Consider the following 18,448-nt stretch of genomic DNA (forward strand, 5'->3'; position numbering starts at 1 on the left):
GTGGGAGGCTGGGTTCTGGCCCCAGCTCTGTCGCTGGGTGACAATGGGCAGGGTGTTTTCTTCCCTGAGATCAGTTTCCCCAAACATCAAGCGGTATTTCACTACACCCTCAAAAGCACATTGTTACACACTGGGATCCATGTGAAAGCAAAATGGGAAGGATGAGGAAAGAGGCTTCTCTGCTTAAAAAATAGTGGTCATAGATGGTCTATAGCATTTCTTAAGTACCTACTGTGTGTACTGTTTGTATTCACCATTTCTGAGGGAGACAAGACACTAAGCAGAGGCTTTTGAGACCATCTGTTTTCCTGCCCTTATTTTACAGGTGATACCGAGACCCAGGGAGGGCGGAGGTTTGCTCCTACTCTCCAGTGAATCAGGGACCAGAATGCCCCCACCCTCACCCTGCGCCATCAGTTGGAGGGGATTCTCGGGCACTACCAGGAGCCTCTGTATGTTCCGAATAGGCAGTGATGGCTGTGACAAGGTGGGGATACGGGGGGTGGGGGGAGGCAGCAATCCCCCCACACCCCAGTTCTCATCCTTATCCTCAAAGCACAGGGCTTACCCTTACTATCTCCTGACCCAACTCCTTTCCTGGTGGGGGCTTCCCTTGCTAACTGACCAAGTGAGATTAGGTGCTTTGTAGGTGAGTCCCCCCAAAGCTTTGTGGGGGACTCACCTACAAAGCACCAGATCCAACTTACAGTTTCACTTAAAAACAAAACAAAACAAAAAACAAAAAACAGGAAAGAAAATTCAGAAAGGCTTTTAAAAACTGCAAGCTAAATCAGACCTACCTGCTTGTTGGTCCTGCCTGTAACCTGAGGGCACTTTCCTCCTCCCTGGAATTTCAAAGGCACACAGTTGACTGTAAGCCACCCAGACACCCTGGCCAAGGGTCTTTTGCAAATCATGTGAATGACAGTGGTTTTCAGTGGGAGACACTCCCAGAAGTCCTTGCGGATCTGGGCCTCAGTGTCTTCATCGGTGAACTGGGGAGTAGATTATGATGTTCCCTAAAGTCCACTGAAAGCAAATGGAAAGAGCTCTGAACTGAACATGAGGGACCTGGTCCCAGCCCTGGCTCCTGCCCTCTTGAGCCTCAGTTTCCCCATCTATACAACAAAGGGACAGGACTAGATGACTGACCACTGAGGTCCTGCAAACCTCTAAACCTTTGAAGCTTAGCACACAGGAGATGCTCACATCACATGATGAGGAAGTGATGACTATTTAGATATTAAACAAAAGGACTTAACTTCATTACAGGTACCCCAGAGTCTCAGGGCTGGAAGCGCTGCACAGGTTTCTCAAAAATAAAGTGTTTTCAAATGTGCCCCAGAACGCCCACATCACAGTCCCTGCGGACTTGCTAAGCCTGCAGCTCCCTGGGCCTCTCTGGAACCAGACTCTGCCTTTAACACGCTCTCTGAGAGATTCCCACGCACATTCAAGTTTGAGAACCACCATTCTAGTTCTGATGATGGAAAGTCCTATGTAACATACCCATCTTGTGTCCAGTTTTTGTTGCTTACCCCTAGTGTTGGGGAGCTTACTCCCTACCAAGACAATACTTTCTGACCTTTGACGGCTCTGCCCATGGGAAAGTCCTTCCATGTTCTGAGCTGAAATATGACTTAGAGCAGCCTACTGATATCATCACTGAGCTCTGGTTCCCGAAGCAAGAGCAAACCTGAGGCTGCTCCTCTCTCTCCAGCTGTCCTCATGAGGCAGAAGCCCCTGTCCTCTCCTGTGTCTCCTGTGTCACGATCTCTCATACACTGGGGGCCTGCAACTGGACATTGACCCCAGTGGGTCTGCCCCACTTGGCCATCAGCCCCTCTTCTGGATACGACTCCACTGCCAATGTGGACACCACAAGCCTTCTACCTCCTCCTGATCCCAAAGGACAGGATCTCATTGACACGCAAGTGTCAGTGGGTATAGACAACATGCACCTCCTGACCAAACCAAAAGGGGCCCCAGTCAAAGCACATTAAGAAGCAAAAGCTCACTGGCTATGGCCACACTTGGAAGGTTTGCAAATGCAATTTTGGAAGGTCACCATCAGCCCTTAGTAATCTGGGCTTTGGAGGGCGAATCCTCTCATGTTGAGCATTCATTCTGGCAGCTTCTTGACAACCTCCGTCCAGGGTGGAGTTTTCTCAAAATTAAATCTCTGGCTCTTTGCTCCCTAATGAAATTGATTTCTGCCTTGATACACAACAAAGCTTTCATTTTATTATTTGGCTAGGGTTTGACCACATTAATTACAGTTTTTTTTTCTAGCATGGCTGCAAGTAATTGAGTTCCAAAAAGTTACTTACTATTGGAACAGATTGGTTTTTTAAAAGCACAACTCCTACAAAAGTGAGACACTCAACCCTTTGTCACAGAAGATTTTTTGGGGTAAGAGTCGAACAATTCAGGATGGGAAAAAGTATTTTTTTAGCTTGAAAACCTGAACTCAAAATGGAATTATGCTAACATTTGGAGATGGTGAATCTGAGATGTGGGTGTGCCCAGCACACACCATCTCATGCATTTGCTGCCTCAGTGTTTCCATCATCACTTGTGTCACAACTCATATACTGCCCCAAGTTTTTAATCATTATTATTGGCACAATTCTACTTGCTTCAGAGGATACGCTGCAGAAGCCTGTTCAAATCAATTTCTAACACCAGGTAGCAGGGACTGAAAGGTGCCTGCCCGGCACCGTGTAAATGCGTTTTTCCCTGGGAGGCTGTGTTCAGCCCAGGTGGGTATACACCTTTAGTGTCAGGTGGAAATGATGGGCACACGACTGCATTTTTGGCAAGGTCGGGGGTGGGAAGGAATCGTGGGAAAGATAAAGGACCAACAATGCAGAAAGAATGCCATGGGGAGACAGAGGAGCTGACTGAGACTTTGGAGTTCACAAGGCACATCTCTGTCCACAATTAGTAATCACCCGGGCCAAGGCAGGGCTTATGTGAAGGGGACAAATGAAAACTCAAATTGGCACCACAGAGAGAGGGGACACTGCACAAACTCTCCTCTAATCCCAAACCTAATTACCCTTCTACCTCGCTGTTATTTCTCAATACATTACTATCCTCCAAAGCCCTGCTCACATGCCACCTCCTCCAGGAAGCCTTCCAAGATGCCACCAGTCAGACTTACTTTCTTCCCCACTTACTTATTCTCTGCCACACCTCCCTCCATCACAGCACTCACCTATTGCTTGTCCCCTTGCCCAGACCACGAGCTTAGAGTCTGACATGCCTTTGTCACCCCATCCAGTCAAAGGCCCAGTGCCTAGTAGGAATGCAGCAGTGACAGGTGCACTGCTGACCTGTCGCCCCTGCCCTGAAAGCCTGTGCTGAGAATGTGGCAGGCTGGTCCCCAAGCCGCCGGGGGCCGTAAGCAGCATGTAGACTTTCAAAAGGAGAACAGGAAAAAAAAAAAAAAAAAAAAAAAAAAAGCTTCTAATTAAAGCAGTTCTAATAAGCCAGCTTTGCCAAAAGCAATTGTTTCTGATATTCCTCCTGGGTGAAGCAATCTTTGAAAAAAAAAAAAAAAAAGGCATTGAAAGTGGCAGAAAGCACCCAGGGCTGGAAGGAGGATTGTAGCTGCTCACTGGGGGTGCTACCCAGCAAAGGGCAGGTTTAGGGCACTCTAAGAACCAGGCATGGAACAGCCCCCACCCCAGCAAAGTGGAAGAGTGTGTATATGTGTATGTGACATACACACGTGCACAGCAAAACATTTTTATAGCTTTAGCATTTGAACTGTGGAAGCAAAGACAAGAGCTATAAAATCTGACATCTGATTTTATAAATCTGCCTCAAATACCAAGAACGTTTATGGAGAAAATGGAAGAAAATACAGTGGTATGGGGCTCAGAAGGGTAATAACCCTGGGAATGGGAGTTGAGACATCTGGGCTCCAGCAACTCACTGCGGGACCTTGGGAAGGTCCTTTCCCCTCCCTGTGCCTGTTTCTTTCATCTCAAAGCCAGGATCTTGACCTGGATGATTCAAGACCCTTCTAGTTGCAAGGGCCTGAATGTCTGGGGAACAGTGAACCTTGGGATTTTCACTGCAGTTGCTTCAAGCCCCACCAAATGCCTCTAGGTGGGGACTGATCATATTTCCTCTGGAGCCCTCTGAGTTATTTACCTAGCTATTACCAAAATAAGACCCCAAATATGTCCCTGGGGGAAGTAAGCACAAAGACCCTGCAAACAACCCCACCTGCATTCATATAGCCTCTCAGGGTTTACAGAGAGCTTTCCCTTCCGCTGTGTCCCTGGGCCTCAGGGCTGAGGCTCAGAGACATGAAATAACTCGCTGAGTGACCCTCGTGGCTGGAGAAAGCAGTGGGGTTCAGGCGCTTGTCCTCTGACCCCTGACTGCATCCTTCTCTGTGTTGCCATCCTTTCACTGATGGCAGATATGAGGTCCGAATCTGTCACCATGGCCTGTCCCCACAGCACCTCATATGCCCTCCCAAGTTCCCAATCAAGCCATTACCAGATGGCTTTTGCAAAAATATTATTAAATAAGTCCTATTAACAAGATGTTAGAAATGTGATTGGAAAGAAATGTTTTTCTCATTTGGAAAGACCACCCAGTGCCTCAGAAGGGAAGCTGTCCCAGGGCACAAGAGGCTTCCTGGCGACGGACAGGCAGTTGAAATGCCTTCCCTGGAGGGTGAGCCACACAGGCAGATTTATGCAAGCTGATATGAGATAATTAAAAACCAGCTGGAAATGTAATCGGGGTGGCTCAGACAGAGGGGACGGACCAGGGAGCTCTCGGCGGGGAGCAAAGGGCAATGCTGCATGCCTGGCAGGGAGGGGAGACACAGCAGGTTAGGAAGGGAAACCCCAGCCCACCAGCAGGCATGCTGGGCACTGACAGGTGGGCAGGTGCTCTGGACAATGGGTTGGCAGTGCAAGTGTGGGCACCTCCTGCCTCTGGGTTTTGGGCACCAATGGAAGAGGGCAGCTGAGTTAGGAAGAGTTTCCTGGCTTTTTCAAAACTGACCATCCCAGGTCCATGTTGCGGCTGCCGGTGCCACCACTCACCAGGCCGTTCAGAAATCTGGACGAGGCCCTTGACTCCTCGCTCCTTCTCACTCACATCAGTTCTACCAAGACACGGTCTCCATCCGGCTGCCACTGCCCTGGTCCTTCACTGAACTGGTGCAGCCTCCTCAGCAGCCAGCCCTGTAGCCCGATCTGCCTTCCAGATACATCCCCGGTCAGATGGGGCTTCTGAAAACCTCCATCTCTAAAGTTCACTGTCTTCATTTAGTCTCCAGCATGGAGCATTTGAGGAGCCTGTTTTGCCTACAGCAGCAGCTTCTAATTGCAGCATTTCTTTTAAACCTTTTAGAAGGAGCAAACACGCCACACACTAATTGAGCAGAAAGTTCATTTTCCCTCCATCAGCCCTGAAAAGATGTGAAATCTTTCATGCAGTGAGAGCAAAGACACAGACACCCTAACTCCCCTGCCCTTTCTCTCAGGCTGACTCGGATGCTGCCAGAAAACAGCCTGGCTAGGAAGCCAGGAGGTGGACAAGCTTTTTCCCCTCTCTGGGCCTCAGTTTCTCTACCTGTACAGGGTACTGGGCCAGGTGATGTAAATGGTCTCTTTCCGTTCCCTAAATCCCAAGATTTCTGCTCAACTGTACTTTATGTATCAGAGCTACTGCCCTGGCTTGCCACAAAAAGGCTTCCCTATGAGATAACAAGACCAGACCAGGTTCTGGAGAAAACTTGTATTCAATGCATGATGTCTGAAGACATGGAGGGAGAGCTAGAGGGTCAGCAGGACAGTGAGGAAGACAAAAAGGAATGCCTGTTGAAGTGGTTGGTCATCACCTTCAGCCACTGATGAGGAATTGGGAGATCAGAGAGGTTAAGTGACTTACTCAAGGTCACACAGCCAGGAAGAGGGCAGCCTGGATTTGAGTCTCACAGCAACGTAGGATTTTTCTCAAGTTGCAGCCTGCATAAACTCTAAAATCCCACCCCATAAAGGGGAGTAGATGCAGGCATGGACAGACCCAGACAATTCTCAAGGCTCTGGACCACACCTAGTTCTTTCTCAAACACTCGTGGCTCTCCAAAGTCTGTAACAAAGACAGTGAGCTACCACTCACTGCCTGCCTGCCACTGCTTAGCACACATGCTAAGGACTTCACATATATGATCTTTTCATGAATACATTTGTAAAACCCATTTTATAAATGAGGAAATTGAGGCTCAGAGAGGCTCAGAGACAAGTCCCTTTGTCCAAGACCACCCTGCTAGTAAATGGTGGAGTTGGGGTTTAAGAGCCCAAGCCAAACTGATCCAGAGCCCGGGTCTTCCACTTCCTCTTTCCTGGGGAGATAGGGAAGGATGTTAGTGATGGGATATATTGAAAACTATGGATTAGAATGTAAGGAGTTTCTCTCCTCCAGGGCTGCTGTTTCCTCAGCATGGGCAGCTCCTCACCCTGCCCATCCCCAACTGCCTCAATCCTCCTCCCTCTCCAAGGCCCACGTCAAAACCCCTCCTCATTCCACTCCTTCCTGCCATCCCTGTCTGCCTGGAGTCAGTCGGCTACCCCTGTGCCAGTCTGCCTGACCTCCACTTCTCTTTCTTCTAGACTCCTACTCCTCCAGCAGTGACTTCCACCTGGCAGCTCAGAGAGGTGCAGGGTCAGAGGGTCATGGGGACAGACAGCCAGGAACCCAGAGCCCTGGGTGGCCCATGCCCACCTTCCTCAAAGCCTAGCTTTCAGGAGCAGGCTGAGGAGGAGGGCAAGCAGTGATGTGGTCGAGCATTCTGGGGCTAGGGGTCATGCTGGGCAGAGAATCCAACAACTGCCAGGGAGGCTCTGCTGTGGTCTGAGGGACACCTGGGAGCTCCCCTACTGAGAGTCTGGAGCCTCAGATGTCCTCCTGACAAGGGGTGCTCAGACGGTGGAGGGAAGTGAAGCCCAGGCTCCCTGCAGATGAACGAAGGCGAGCAGCCTTTCCTCATCCCCTGCCCCTCCCCACCCCGCAAACCTTTATTATTTCTTGCTCCTGGCTGTCAGCAGCAACAAACTAAGATTAATCACTCGCCCGCCTGCCTAGACCCAGACATGCCTACTGTTTGAAAACTCTCTCCTTTACTATATAAATCAATGAGGGAGAGAAGAAAGAAAAACAGCTTTAACAAAAATGCACCCCCCAGCACCCCTGGAACACAGCCTATCAGCTCCTCCAGTGCCGCTACACCCACCACTCTCCATGGGAGCTCAGGAAGCATGTGTGGTGAAGACTGGCTGCCCAGCAGTTAGCACAACCCCCAGCTCCAAGCAGGAACCTGATGGATGTCATTTAGCAATCAGCAGGCGGCGTTTTCTGGATTAAATTGTCCCACCTCTCTTCCTCTACCTGGAGAAGGACTAAGTGAAAAGGCAGCTTGTCCTATCAATGGAGCCCCTGACCTGGAAGCAGATTTACTGATCGAACTCCAGACCCTCTTCCTACGGGCACACGTCGGGAGACATTCGCCCAAGTCATCCAGGAGGAGACACAGTCTGAACGGACCCCTGGGGCTCTTCAGCCAGTGCGGTGCCCTGTCCAGCCCGCTGCCTCCACAGCAATTTCTAAAGGGCCAGCGGGGGACCAGAGTGCCCGCTGTGCAGCTGCCTTAGTTATTGCAGCAGCGTTACGAGAGTCGCCCTCACGGCTTTCAGACGATGACCAGGGAGGTAAAGTCACATGCCTAGCACTACACAGTGGGCAAGAGGTGGAGCCAGGACTCACACCCAGGTACCTCTGACTGCAGAGCCATGCTTTTCCCTCTGCCTCTTTTATAAAGCTGCCCTGGGTCTCCCCCTGGGGCATCTGCTCACACGCTGCCCGCCGCCTCCTAGCCTCTTGAACGGTGCTGGCTCCCGTGGTGTGTTTGAGGACATGCTGGGGGAGAACGAGGCAGAAGTGGTGTTCCATTCGACGCTCTGGTTCACGAAGGGCTCTGGAATACAGCTCTGAGGACATGACTGCAACTCTGCTCAAAACCTTCAGGGATGCCCCTGCCCTACAGATTGGAGCCCCAATTCCTCAGCCTGGAGACTAGGGCCGCCTCTCTCCAGGGGTCCCATCAATGTTATTTGCTGTTCTTACACAAGCTGTGCACTTTCCCTCCTCTGGGCCATTCCCTCTGCCAGGGCTGCCCTCTCTGCCCTGTCCACAGGTCTAAGACCTGCCCAGCTTTCAAACACTCCCTCTTCTGGTTCCTTCCCTCTTTCATGGCCCTGAGTACTTTCTGCCTTGAGTAGCCCTAAACATGGTTTATGAATATTTGAGTTACAGGTGTAAACACCACCTCTTTCCCTCTTGGGTTATGAAATCCTAGAGACTGGAGCTCAGTAAATAATGAGACACTGAAGGGGCAGATCTCATGGGCTGAGAAAGACTCCTGAGTCATCAGGCCTGAGTGGCAGCCTGATAGAAAAAGGTCAGACCCCAGAAATGTCTCCTGAGGTCAGAACCTGGGCCACATTTGCAAGGATGCTGTGCAGTTTGCCTCCGGGGATTTGAAAGCTGAAGGCCCCTTCATGAGAGATCCTTGGGGTCATGTCCCCATCAAGGGTTGGGGCTCTGAATGCCTAAACAGAGCTGGGCTGGGCCTTTGTCAAAAGAGCAGTGGCATCCCTGCTGAGGCCTCAAAGGGCCCCTCTGCCTGCTCCCCTCCCAGGGATGGGCCCAGAGGCGGCAGGGCCTAATCTGCATACAAGGAGGCCCTGGTACTCATCCTGCCTCCCTGCCCCTCAGCTGCAAATCCTTCAGTCTTTGAAATTCTGTTTCCCTCATCTTGTCCAGATTCCTTTGCAAAAACTCTTGAAACTAGAACTTGCAAAGAGTCATTTCTAGTTTAAAGTGCTTAAAGAACCCTTTTGACAAGATTTTTCAAGACTTTTCATCCCCTTTCCCCACTGCTTGCCTTTCCAGACAGGAAACTGTGTTAGAGAGTGATGTTTTCTTGCCAATTTCTAAAAGCTCAACACTTTGCTTCCCTGAGGCCGGAGTGACTGTACCAGAAGTCAATGGTTGGGGCTGGGGTCAACGTGTGTGCTGGTAGCTGAGAGGGCGCCAACGGCCTGACACCCCATCAGGTCAGGCCTGAGATGGGAAGAGGGAGTGTTCTGCAGGAGGTGGGGAGGGCAGTGTTCCAAAGCCATGAGGCAGGAACTCTGTAAGACTGCTTCACGAGTAGGGGTGCCTGCCATGATGGGGACTCGGAGGTGACGATGTGGGGAAGGCAGGTGTGCTGTCTTGGATTGCCATGGGTGCAGGGGGTTTTCAGAGAAGGGGCAGCTTGGGCTGGTCCAGGGATCTGTCTGGTCCCCAGACTGGGAAGAAGTCACCATCTCTATTGTCTGTGTGGTCAGCTGCCAGCTGGGTGGCTGGTCAGTCATGAATCCCCTCTGGGTCTCAGTCTCCACACCCATGAAGCAAAGGGACTGGTTCAACACTGACAACCTTCTGACAAGTGTAAGGAGTGCCTGGAAGGGGGTGGAGGCACACTGGGCTGGAGTCTACTGCCTTCACTCCAGTCTTGGCTGGTCCGTCAGCTTCCTCTACCCCAAGGTGAGGACGAGGATGGTGATCTCTGCCCTGGCCCCCCTGTGGGGCTGTCCCTAACTGAACGTGCAGGCTTTCTAAATCACGAAGTGCTGCGGATGTGCAGGGTGGAAGAGGGGTTGAAGCATTCGGGCGGGTGCCCGAGAGTGGATCCCACGCTTCAGTGGCCCCAGCACTCACAACTAAGTCTCAGCTTCTCTGCAGGGTGTGAGCCTTGCCTGGGCTCTTCCACAGCTGCATGGCCTTGCCTGGGCTGTCCCTTCCACCTGAAATGCCCACCAACTGTCCCTGCCTGGGGAACACCTACCCTCTCTTTAAGGCTCAAGAACACCTCCGCCTTGCAGTAAGCAACAAGGCCCAGCCTGGGAGCTCTGCAGCCTGGGCCAGGCTGTCCTCACCTCTCCTCTCTCTGCTGCCCAGCCCAGTGCCTGGTACGGAGGGCTCTGATAAGTATCTGCCGAAAGCAGGACAGAAGGGGTGGAGGGGCCCTGTCCTCTGAGGCCAGACTCTCTCTCCCAAACCCTTTCTCCACCTAGAATACCCTCACAGCAGGACCCAAGGTTCACATGATAACATAGCTGGAATTCCAAAGTCAATTTGCACCGCACTCCTGACAACACCACACATGGGGAATGCCAGTCTCCACCCTGCCCCAACCAGGCAGGTCTTGCGATCTGAGAGACCTCGCACCTCCTGTGGTGGCAGGCAAAGTTGGCACTTGCCCCAAGCAGCCGGGATATTCAGTACGAAGGGAGCTCCATTTGTGGTCAAGGTGATGAATGCCAGGTGTTGCTCCCTGGCTGGCAGGCCTGACTGGTCATTGGGAACTGGGGCTGCTCCGAGAAACAAGCCTATCTCCCCTTAGTGGGCTGCTCTGGCCAGCCACAGGATGGCCTAGCCCTCCTCCCCAGTTCTGGGCTTCTTCAAGGGAAAACTAGCCAGGTGAGACCACCTCTCTGGTGCTTGGGATCTAATGGCTCTAGACAAGCACGAAAAACTAAACCCGCCACCTCCAGCACCCATGGGCAGAGACCAATCCTCCCAACTGCAGTTCCCGATAATGAGGCCTGACAGGACAGGTGCAGGAAGACAAACCCGGGCCTGACGACACAGTGCTCTTGTCCGGGGTCCCAGCACAGGCCCTTGGGCTGTGCCCTCAGGCTCCTCAACCTCCTTCCCTCGCCTGGGAGTGCAGGGGGTGCGACCAGAGCACTTCGAGGACCAAGGGTGGCTAAGCCCACTGGCAGGGGAAATCTGAGGAGTCAGAGACACCTTGATGGCAGAGGTGGAGGAGCCTTTAGCAACCATCAAAGTCTAAATCTCACCTGGCAGATGTGGACGCTGAGCCCCAGAGGGAAGAAACTCATCTAAGGTCACACAGTGAGCTGTGAGTGGCAGGACAGCTCTCCCGTCCAGAACTCTGGGCAACGGGTCCTTTCTGCAGCTTTTAAAAATGGCTTTCAATGAAACTGCAGGGCTGACCCGGGAAAGCAGGGGCAGGGTAGAAGTAATACAAGGTAACTTTTACCCTGCACAGGCTGGGCCAGGGAGGCCTTCTGTCTGTAAGAAGAGCATCATCACCTCCCCTGCCCAGAAGAGGACACTGAGGCTCAGAGAGGTGACGTGGCTGCCAACACAAGGCCAGGGAATGGGGAAGCCTGACCGCTGGACTATAAGCCTGCTACAGAACAGAACAGAATCAAGGTGCTGTCTATCCCAAGAGTGCTTCTGTCCAGGGAAGGGTGCAAACCAGGGACTAAAAGGGAATTACGCTCTTAGGACTGTGGCAGAAACACTCTTCTGAAGCCCCATCTATGAGCTGGCATTTGGGCCTTTTCGCATAACGGAGGGCACGGGCACAGGGCACTGAGGAATGGACCATGCAGGTGTTGCCGGTATGAGTACTTCTGCCACGGGCTCGAGATTCTGTATGTGCTCCTGCGCTGCCTCCTCGGCCCTGATACGTCCTGGGTGCTCGGGAGGCTGCTGCTCTCTTGCAGGCAGGGCCACGGTGGGGTCCAGCGGGGCCTGCCCAGTGCTGGGGCCCAGCCCTTCCCCAGTGAGTAAACAGAAGCGTGACAAGGCCGTGGCCCTCATGGAGAATGACTGGGTCTGACATGGGCGCCTCACCCCTCCTCCGTGCATTCAGTCAGTCCTCTCGGGAAGATCCCTCTGGCCTGGCCTCAGACGACAGGATTCCAGGAAGAATGGGGTTCCCTGAGGAACTCAGAGACTGCCAGTGTGATGACCGTGAGGAAGCCCAGGGGCGGGCAGGATGCCTGGGTTGGTGGGGAAGGGTGGTGACACGGGAGTCCCATCTCTGATGTCACCTGCTTCCTTTACCTCTTGCAGCCCAGAAAGGAATGATTTACCTTGAGGCGGGAAGGTGAAGACCTAGAAGCAACACTCATGGGCACCTGGGTTGCTAGGTTACCTAAACAGCGAGGGAGGGAGGGGGCTGCGCGGAGCAGTGGGGAGTTGAAGACCCCTGACAGCATGGTGCACCTGTCCCCCGCCGCTGTCCTCTCAATGCAGTGACAATCCTCTGGCTTCGGCCGCCTCCGGCCCAGCCACAGTTTTGCATATTGAATTTTCCTCGGCTGCAATAACCAGCCTGGTTCTTTAAGCCGTCAGGCCTGATGGTGGACAAAGAGGTATGCAGATGCTGTTTGTCCCAAGTGCCCTCCCAGCTGGTTAGAAATCCCTTCCACGTCCTCTCCGGCCAGGTGGGTACCCAGCCCCTGGTTGCACACCCCTAGGGATGAGACACTCACTACCTCTTGTGGCAGCTTTGGATCGGTCTAATTCCTGACCAGCTCTGACCTTTAGAAGACTTGGCCTCTCACAACTCTCTGATGTAGGGGCTGCCAACCACGTGTGCGCCTTCTGCCCTGACAGTCCTTGAGGGATCTGTGGTTCCCCCATGTCTCTGCACATCCTCTCTCCCCTAGGAGGACTTCCAGGGCCTCTTGTTTCCTGCCCATGCTCTGCTCTGCACTTTGTCACTGTCCCTCTCAGGGGGATCAGTCCTGAGCAGAGAGCACAGGCCAGTCTTTCTCCTTGGCTGCACTGATCCTACTGTCTACACAGCCTGGCCTGCACGTGAGCTGTCCTGACAGCCGCATCCCAGCAGGCTCTCTCTGTATCACACAGCCTCTAATAATGGCAAGTAGAGCAGAAAGAAAGCAGACAGAGGGCTGCACTGCTCCTGGTGGTCTGTGCTGGCTGAAGGGCCTGGGTTTACACCCCAATTGTGTCACTAACTCTCTGTGTATCTTTGAGAAATCCCTCCTCTCTCTGGACCTGTTTTCCTTATCTGTAAAATGGGTGTTAGATAATCTGTTGGCTTCCATCCAATAACAGCACCGGATGATGAAGCACTCAACCAAAAAAACCTTTTCTTATTTCAGGGCCACCTATCCTGACAGCAAAGCCTCATGGGTCAGGAAGACCTGACAGCTTACAAAGCGGCCACGGGTGATAGCACCAGGATTCTTCCTCGCTTTTCCCAGTGTTCTCACAACCTTCGTGTGACACATAAAAATCAGACCGTCCCAAACATCAACCTAGGACATAAGGGAAGGATGGTTCTCATGGCAACACCCAGCCTCGAGTCCTGGTCCTGCCCCTCGGGCCAGCCATGGCTTCAGTTTCCTCACCCGCAAAATGGGGACAAGATGTTTCTCATCAAAGGGCTGGTGTGAGGTTTGAGACAGGGACGAAGCATGCTAGGAGCTTCTACAGTCCCCGGCTCACCACAGATGTGAAAGCTATTCTTGGATATTTAATATCAATCCTAGGGAAATGCCCCCCCTCTTCTGGGGAGCCAGAAACAGAGAACATGAAAACTCCTCTGCATCCCAGGAGAATAAGATTAAATTGGAAAGCGAGGCTTGAAATAACTCATGTTGGCACATTTCCCAGGGGGACACTGGTGGGTCTTTCTGCCACAGACACCAGGGCTGGGCTGCGCATCGCTGGGGGCTGCTGAGGGCCCCGGGGGTGGCTGAGGTGTACTCACTTCAGGGAGAGGGAGTAGTCGTGCCTGCTGGTCTGGCTGTTTCGGACAAGGTAGCTACACTCCTTGCAGAGTCTCAGCAGGTTCTCAGCGTCTCCTCTGCTGATGGCTCCATGATACCATCTGCGGAGAAGAGAGGGGGTCAGAACCCAGTGGGGACAGATCCCTACAGCTGACAGCCAAAAATCTGTTCCTCCTCGAGGAGGCTCAGCCCCCCTGGAGGGCAGCTGCCGGTGTCCCACGCCTCCTTGTCACGAGGCAGTGCAAGTGCACGCATGTGCACGTGCACGTGCGCGTGCTTGTGCACGTATGTTCATGGATTCAGTCATTCACTAGACATCGACCAAGTGCCTGCTGCATGTAGGTCCTGGGGAGAGAACAGTGAACAAATTTGTGGTCTCCTTGCCTCGAAGCTTACAGTCTAGTGTGGGTGCTACGGAGGAAATGGAGCAGAGGCGCCTGGCTTGGAGCTGGAGGTGGGGACCACTAGTTTAAGCAGCAGCCAGGGAAGCCTATGGAGAGTGACATTTCAGCGGGGACCTGAAAGAGGTGGGGGAGGAAGCCACGAAGGACAGCAGCTGGAAGAGAGCATATCTGGCAGAAAAAAGGGCAGCAAAGGCAGGAGCCCCTGGTGTGTTTTGGAAACAGCAAGGAGGCCAGTTGGGCTGAAGTGAGGCAGGGGCCAGGATGGGTGGTGGGGCATTAGAGGCTGTGTGGCAGGGCCGGGTGCACAAGGCACTCTCTCTGAGTGATGTGGAAGCTGTCAAAGGGCCTGACAGGAGGGACATGTGCTGGCTCTGTGACATCTGTGGGACAAATAGGCGGTGCTCCTTACTCAGGAAAGCCGGCAGTTGGGGTGGGGTGGCCACGCCAACACTCCTGCCAAGTGCATCTGGCATCAGCTGGGCACACGGAATCCCAGTGTCACTGCTTCCGGACACCACGTGGTGATCGGCAGAATCAGAAGGGAGGGGCACCACGGCAGATGCCTAAGGCCCCAAATGCAGGACAAAGGGGGAAATGCTGACTTTCAAGACTGGGAAAGTTGAAGGTAAAATTTCAGTGGAAGACTGAAGATCCTAAGATGCTGGTCAGTGGATATACTCAGAATGTGTCTCTGTTTACATTATGGTCTCAGAGTGGCTGGCTTAGGGGGAAGGTGTCCAGAGATGGGGTCAGGAAGAGAACCAGAGGTGCCGGATGGCCTAGGATGGATCACACTTCAGCCACTGAGGCACACATGCAGCTGTGCCACTGGCCAGCAGGGCATGTGACTCAAGCAGCTGAAGCCGGGTGCACCTAGGTTCCCTATCAAGTTAGGATCACTCCACCCCTGTTTTGGGGTTGTGAGGATTAAATGGGATGATGCACTGAAGGACTGATGCAGAGCCTGAGATGGGGTGAGTTTCAACAAACGGCAGCTACAAGCATCAGCAGAAAGAGACTGTACTTGCAGGCAGCCAAGGGTCACCTCTCCAGCTATCGTTATTTCAGGCTGCTACCTGCTGTGCAGGCTGCATTTTAAACTCCCAGGTGTATAGCGGATGCTGCCTCCTCACCCTGGCCCAGGAGTGCCCTGCGAACATGCCCAGTACCCCTGAGAGTTTTGTCATAGACACTCTGCTTGGAGAAAAGCTTCGCACTGCCTTTCTCTGCACTTTGTTATTTATAAGGCAGTGCTCTGAACAGTTAGCAGCAGTGGGGATGACATAATTATAACCTAAAAAAAAACAACCCAATGAGCTCCAGGATAGCAAGGACTGGAGAGTGAGAAGGATGAGTGTTCCTGTCCAATGAGCATGTGACTGAGTCACTGACCACCCAGGAGGTGACTACTCACAGCAGGTCAGCCCTGGGGCTGGACATCTGGAGTGAGACTCGGCAAGGGAAAAGGCAGGGGGAGACGCAGACTGCACACCTGCCTTCCTGTCTACACTTACACAGATATTGAGAGGATGTGAAGCTGGGGACTGCAAGGGCTGCCATAATTAAGACACCCCCAAAGACATGAAGGCTGAGGGTATGCTTGAGAAAGGACACATGACTGTCAGTGAGAGAAATGGTTAGACAAGGATGGAGCTGATGTTAGAAATAAGAGTTAGTAGTTTTGCCAAGATTGTTTTCTGGGAAATTTCACCTATGTAACATACCCCCGGCGAGCTGACAAAAATACTTTTTTATTAGGAAAACAAGTTCCAGCTACTTAAAGCAGAGCCGTCCTCAGGGAAAGGCCTAGAAGTGGCCTCCGGGGAAGAGTCGCTTGCGTCTGCCCTCCCTGAGCACGGGAGCAAGTGGCCCTAAGAGGCAGGTGGCAAATGGGCCTCCAGGGGGTCCAGAGCCTCACTGAGGGTAATCCCTGGTGGGTAAATGGGACAAGCTGCTTGTTCCCTCCCAGGTGCTCCACATGGAGAGAAAGGCAGAGCCTCGGGGGCGAGGATCAAAGGAGAACCAAGAGAAGTTTGGGAGAGAAGGGGCAAAGGACACTAGATTGGGTAGGGGGAGCAGCCAGTGGCCAGACTGTCAGCAGAAATATGGCCACTGGGAGACAGGATGGGCCTGGGTGGTCCTGTTTGCTGGGGCGGGGAAGCCCTGGGCCCCAGAAGGCTTTGCCGGACCCAGAAGAGAAACTAGGCAGAGGCAGGAGGCCCTCGTGGGGATGTGCTGGACTCTGCAGAGCTGATCACTCATGGCGGAACCACGGGGATTAAGAAGACTCAGTCATCGCCATGCAGCCTATCCAACACCTATGAGCTCATCCAACATTTACTCACCACTTACTACATCCTTGATCCCACAGGGCTCACGCAGGGAGATGGAGAGTCAACAGACAGATTCAGGAAACAATTTATATAGGTAAGTGCTATGTAGGAATACTGGGTTTGTGATAAGGAAGTGACTGGGGAGGGGGAGATGCTCTCTATAAAATGAATGGACAGAGGCCCCCCAAGGAGATGACATTTGACCTGAGAATCTGCATTTGAGAAGGAGCCAATCATGTAAAAAGCCAAAGAAAATATGTTCTCTGCAGAGCCATCAAGTGCAAAGATCCTGAAGTAGGAATGAGCCTGCAAGAACAGTCCAGCATTGTGAGCGGGGGAAGTGGCAGAGGATGAGGATGGAGCAGGAGGCAGGGCCCAGCTCCCTGAGGCCTTGTGGACCAAGGGAAGAAGTCTGATTTCATTCTAAGTATAGGGAGGGCAACGAGAGTTTTAAACAGAGATGCTTAACAGATACTTGCTCTGGATGATCTTACAAAAGGGTTCGTCAGGCTGCCCTGAAGAGCAGCCAGAGGGGAAGTGAAGTAGGAGACAAGTGAGGAGGCTTCTGCTGTGGTCCAGACGGGAGGACCTGAGATGAGAAGAATGGATGAATTCGGGCTGTTTTGGTTGGAAAACTGGCAGAACTTAGTAATGCACTAGATGCTGGTGTCACGCAAACAAAGGAATCAAGGTGACTCCAGGGTTGTGTCTTGAGCAACTGGGTAGAGGTGATGCCGTTTGTGGAGGTGGGCAAGTTGGGGAGGAGCAGGTATGCAGGAGAAGTTCAGGAGTCCAGTTCTGAACATGTTAAATTCAAGATACCCACTCGTCAGCCAAGTGGAGATGCCAAAAGGCAGCTGGATGTAGGAGTCGGGAGTTCTGGCAGAAGTGTGGGTTGGGGATGTGCACTTGTGAATCACTGCCAAGATCCCAAGGAGACCAACCAGGGAGAGCACGTAGTTGGAAACTGAGCCCCAGACAATCCAACCTTCAGGTCAAGTTGAGGCAAGGAGCCAGCGGGGGAGACGCAAGGAGCGCGGGGGAGACGCAAGGAGCGCTGGGGAGGCAGCAGAAAAACCAGGAGCAGAGAGTGTCTCCGAAGGAGGGGGCTATTTACTGTGCTGACGGCCATGGAGGACAGAAGAGGTCACCTGGTGACCCGGGTAGAAAAGGGAAGCAGACTGTGGTGGGTGAGAGTGGGAGGCGATGGAAGGGAGAGAGAAAGTACTGACAGCTCTCTGGGGACACAGACCATTGTATGGACAGTGAGCTACTCCCTGAGCACCTGTTATGTGCCAGGCACCATTCTAGGCACTGAAGATGCAGTGGTGTCCCAGACAAGATCCTGTCCTCAAGGAGCTTATGCTCCCAAAAGGGGCTGAAGTCAGAGGGGGATGTCGAGTCGTTATTATTTAACTTATTTATTTGCTTTAAGAAGTTCATGACCAGAATATGATGGTAATAACGATGCAGGATGGAGGAAGTAGGCACCCCTGAGTACCTGGGCAGCCCTTCCACTGTTGCAGGAGGGAAAGCAGGTGATCTGGGTGCCCGGGCAGATATGTAACTGCCCATCCTCAGCAATCCTCTAAGACTGGGGCATACACCTCAGTGTCCCCATGTCCCTCTCCCCTGTGCTGGGAGGAGAGAAGCTGGAACTTGGAGGAAGCATCCACCCAGACTGGGGATTAGGAGAAGCTCTCTGCCTGGGTCAGGTCTTACCTAAGCACACCTCTTCAGTGATGAGTCAGGGCCTCCAGCAGGCCAGAATAATCCTGGGGAGATGAGACGACGGGGGAGGAAAAGCCAGTCATGACTCTGGACTTGGCCAAGGGCCTTGTTGGGTGGGAGCGGGAAAGGAAAGGCAGCAGAACTGCCCTCCGGGGGCCCACGAAGTCCTGCCCAGGGTTGGTCTGCTGGGCCGCTGACCCCAGGCAGACCTGGCTCAGGATGCACACTGAACAGCTCCCAGTTCCCAGGCATCTCTGGATCATATTTTGTTTGTTGATTTAAAAGTACACAGTTTGATCAGAAATAAGCAAAACCTGCCACC

At 52.7% G+C, this 18,448-nt stretch overlaps 1 protein-coding gene across 1 annotated transcript in view; it reads right to left on the reverse strand.

Moving 5' to 3' along the window:
• SHB (SH2 domain containing adaptor protein B) overlaps positions 1–18,448 on the reverse strand; it is a 125,945-nt gene that overhangs the window by 9,265 nt on the left and 98,232 nt on the right. Inside the window, exon 5 of the mRNA XM_006187784.3 lies at positions 13,640–13,759. Within this exon, the coding sequence (XP_006187846.3) occupies positions 13,640–13,759 (120 nt within the window). The remainder of the gene's footprint in view (positions 1–13,639; positions 13,760–18,448) is intronic.

This window comes from Camelus ferus, chromosome 4 (assembly GCF_009834535.1).
Source record: "Camelus ferus isolate YT-003-E chromosome 4, BCGSAC_Cfer_1.0, whole genome shotgun sequence".
NCBI lineage: Eukaryota > Metazoa > Chordata > Mammalia > Artiodactyla > Camelidae > Camelus > Camelus ferus.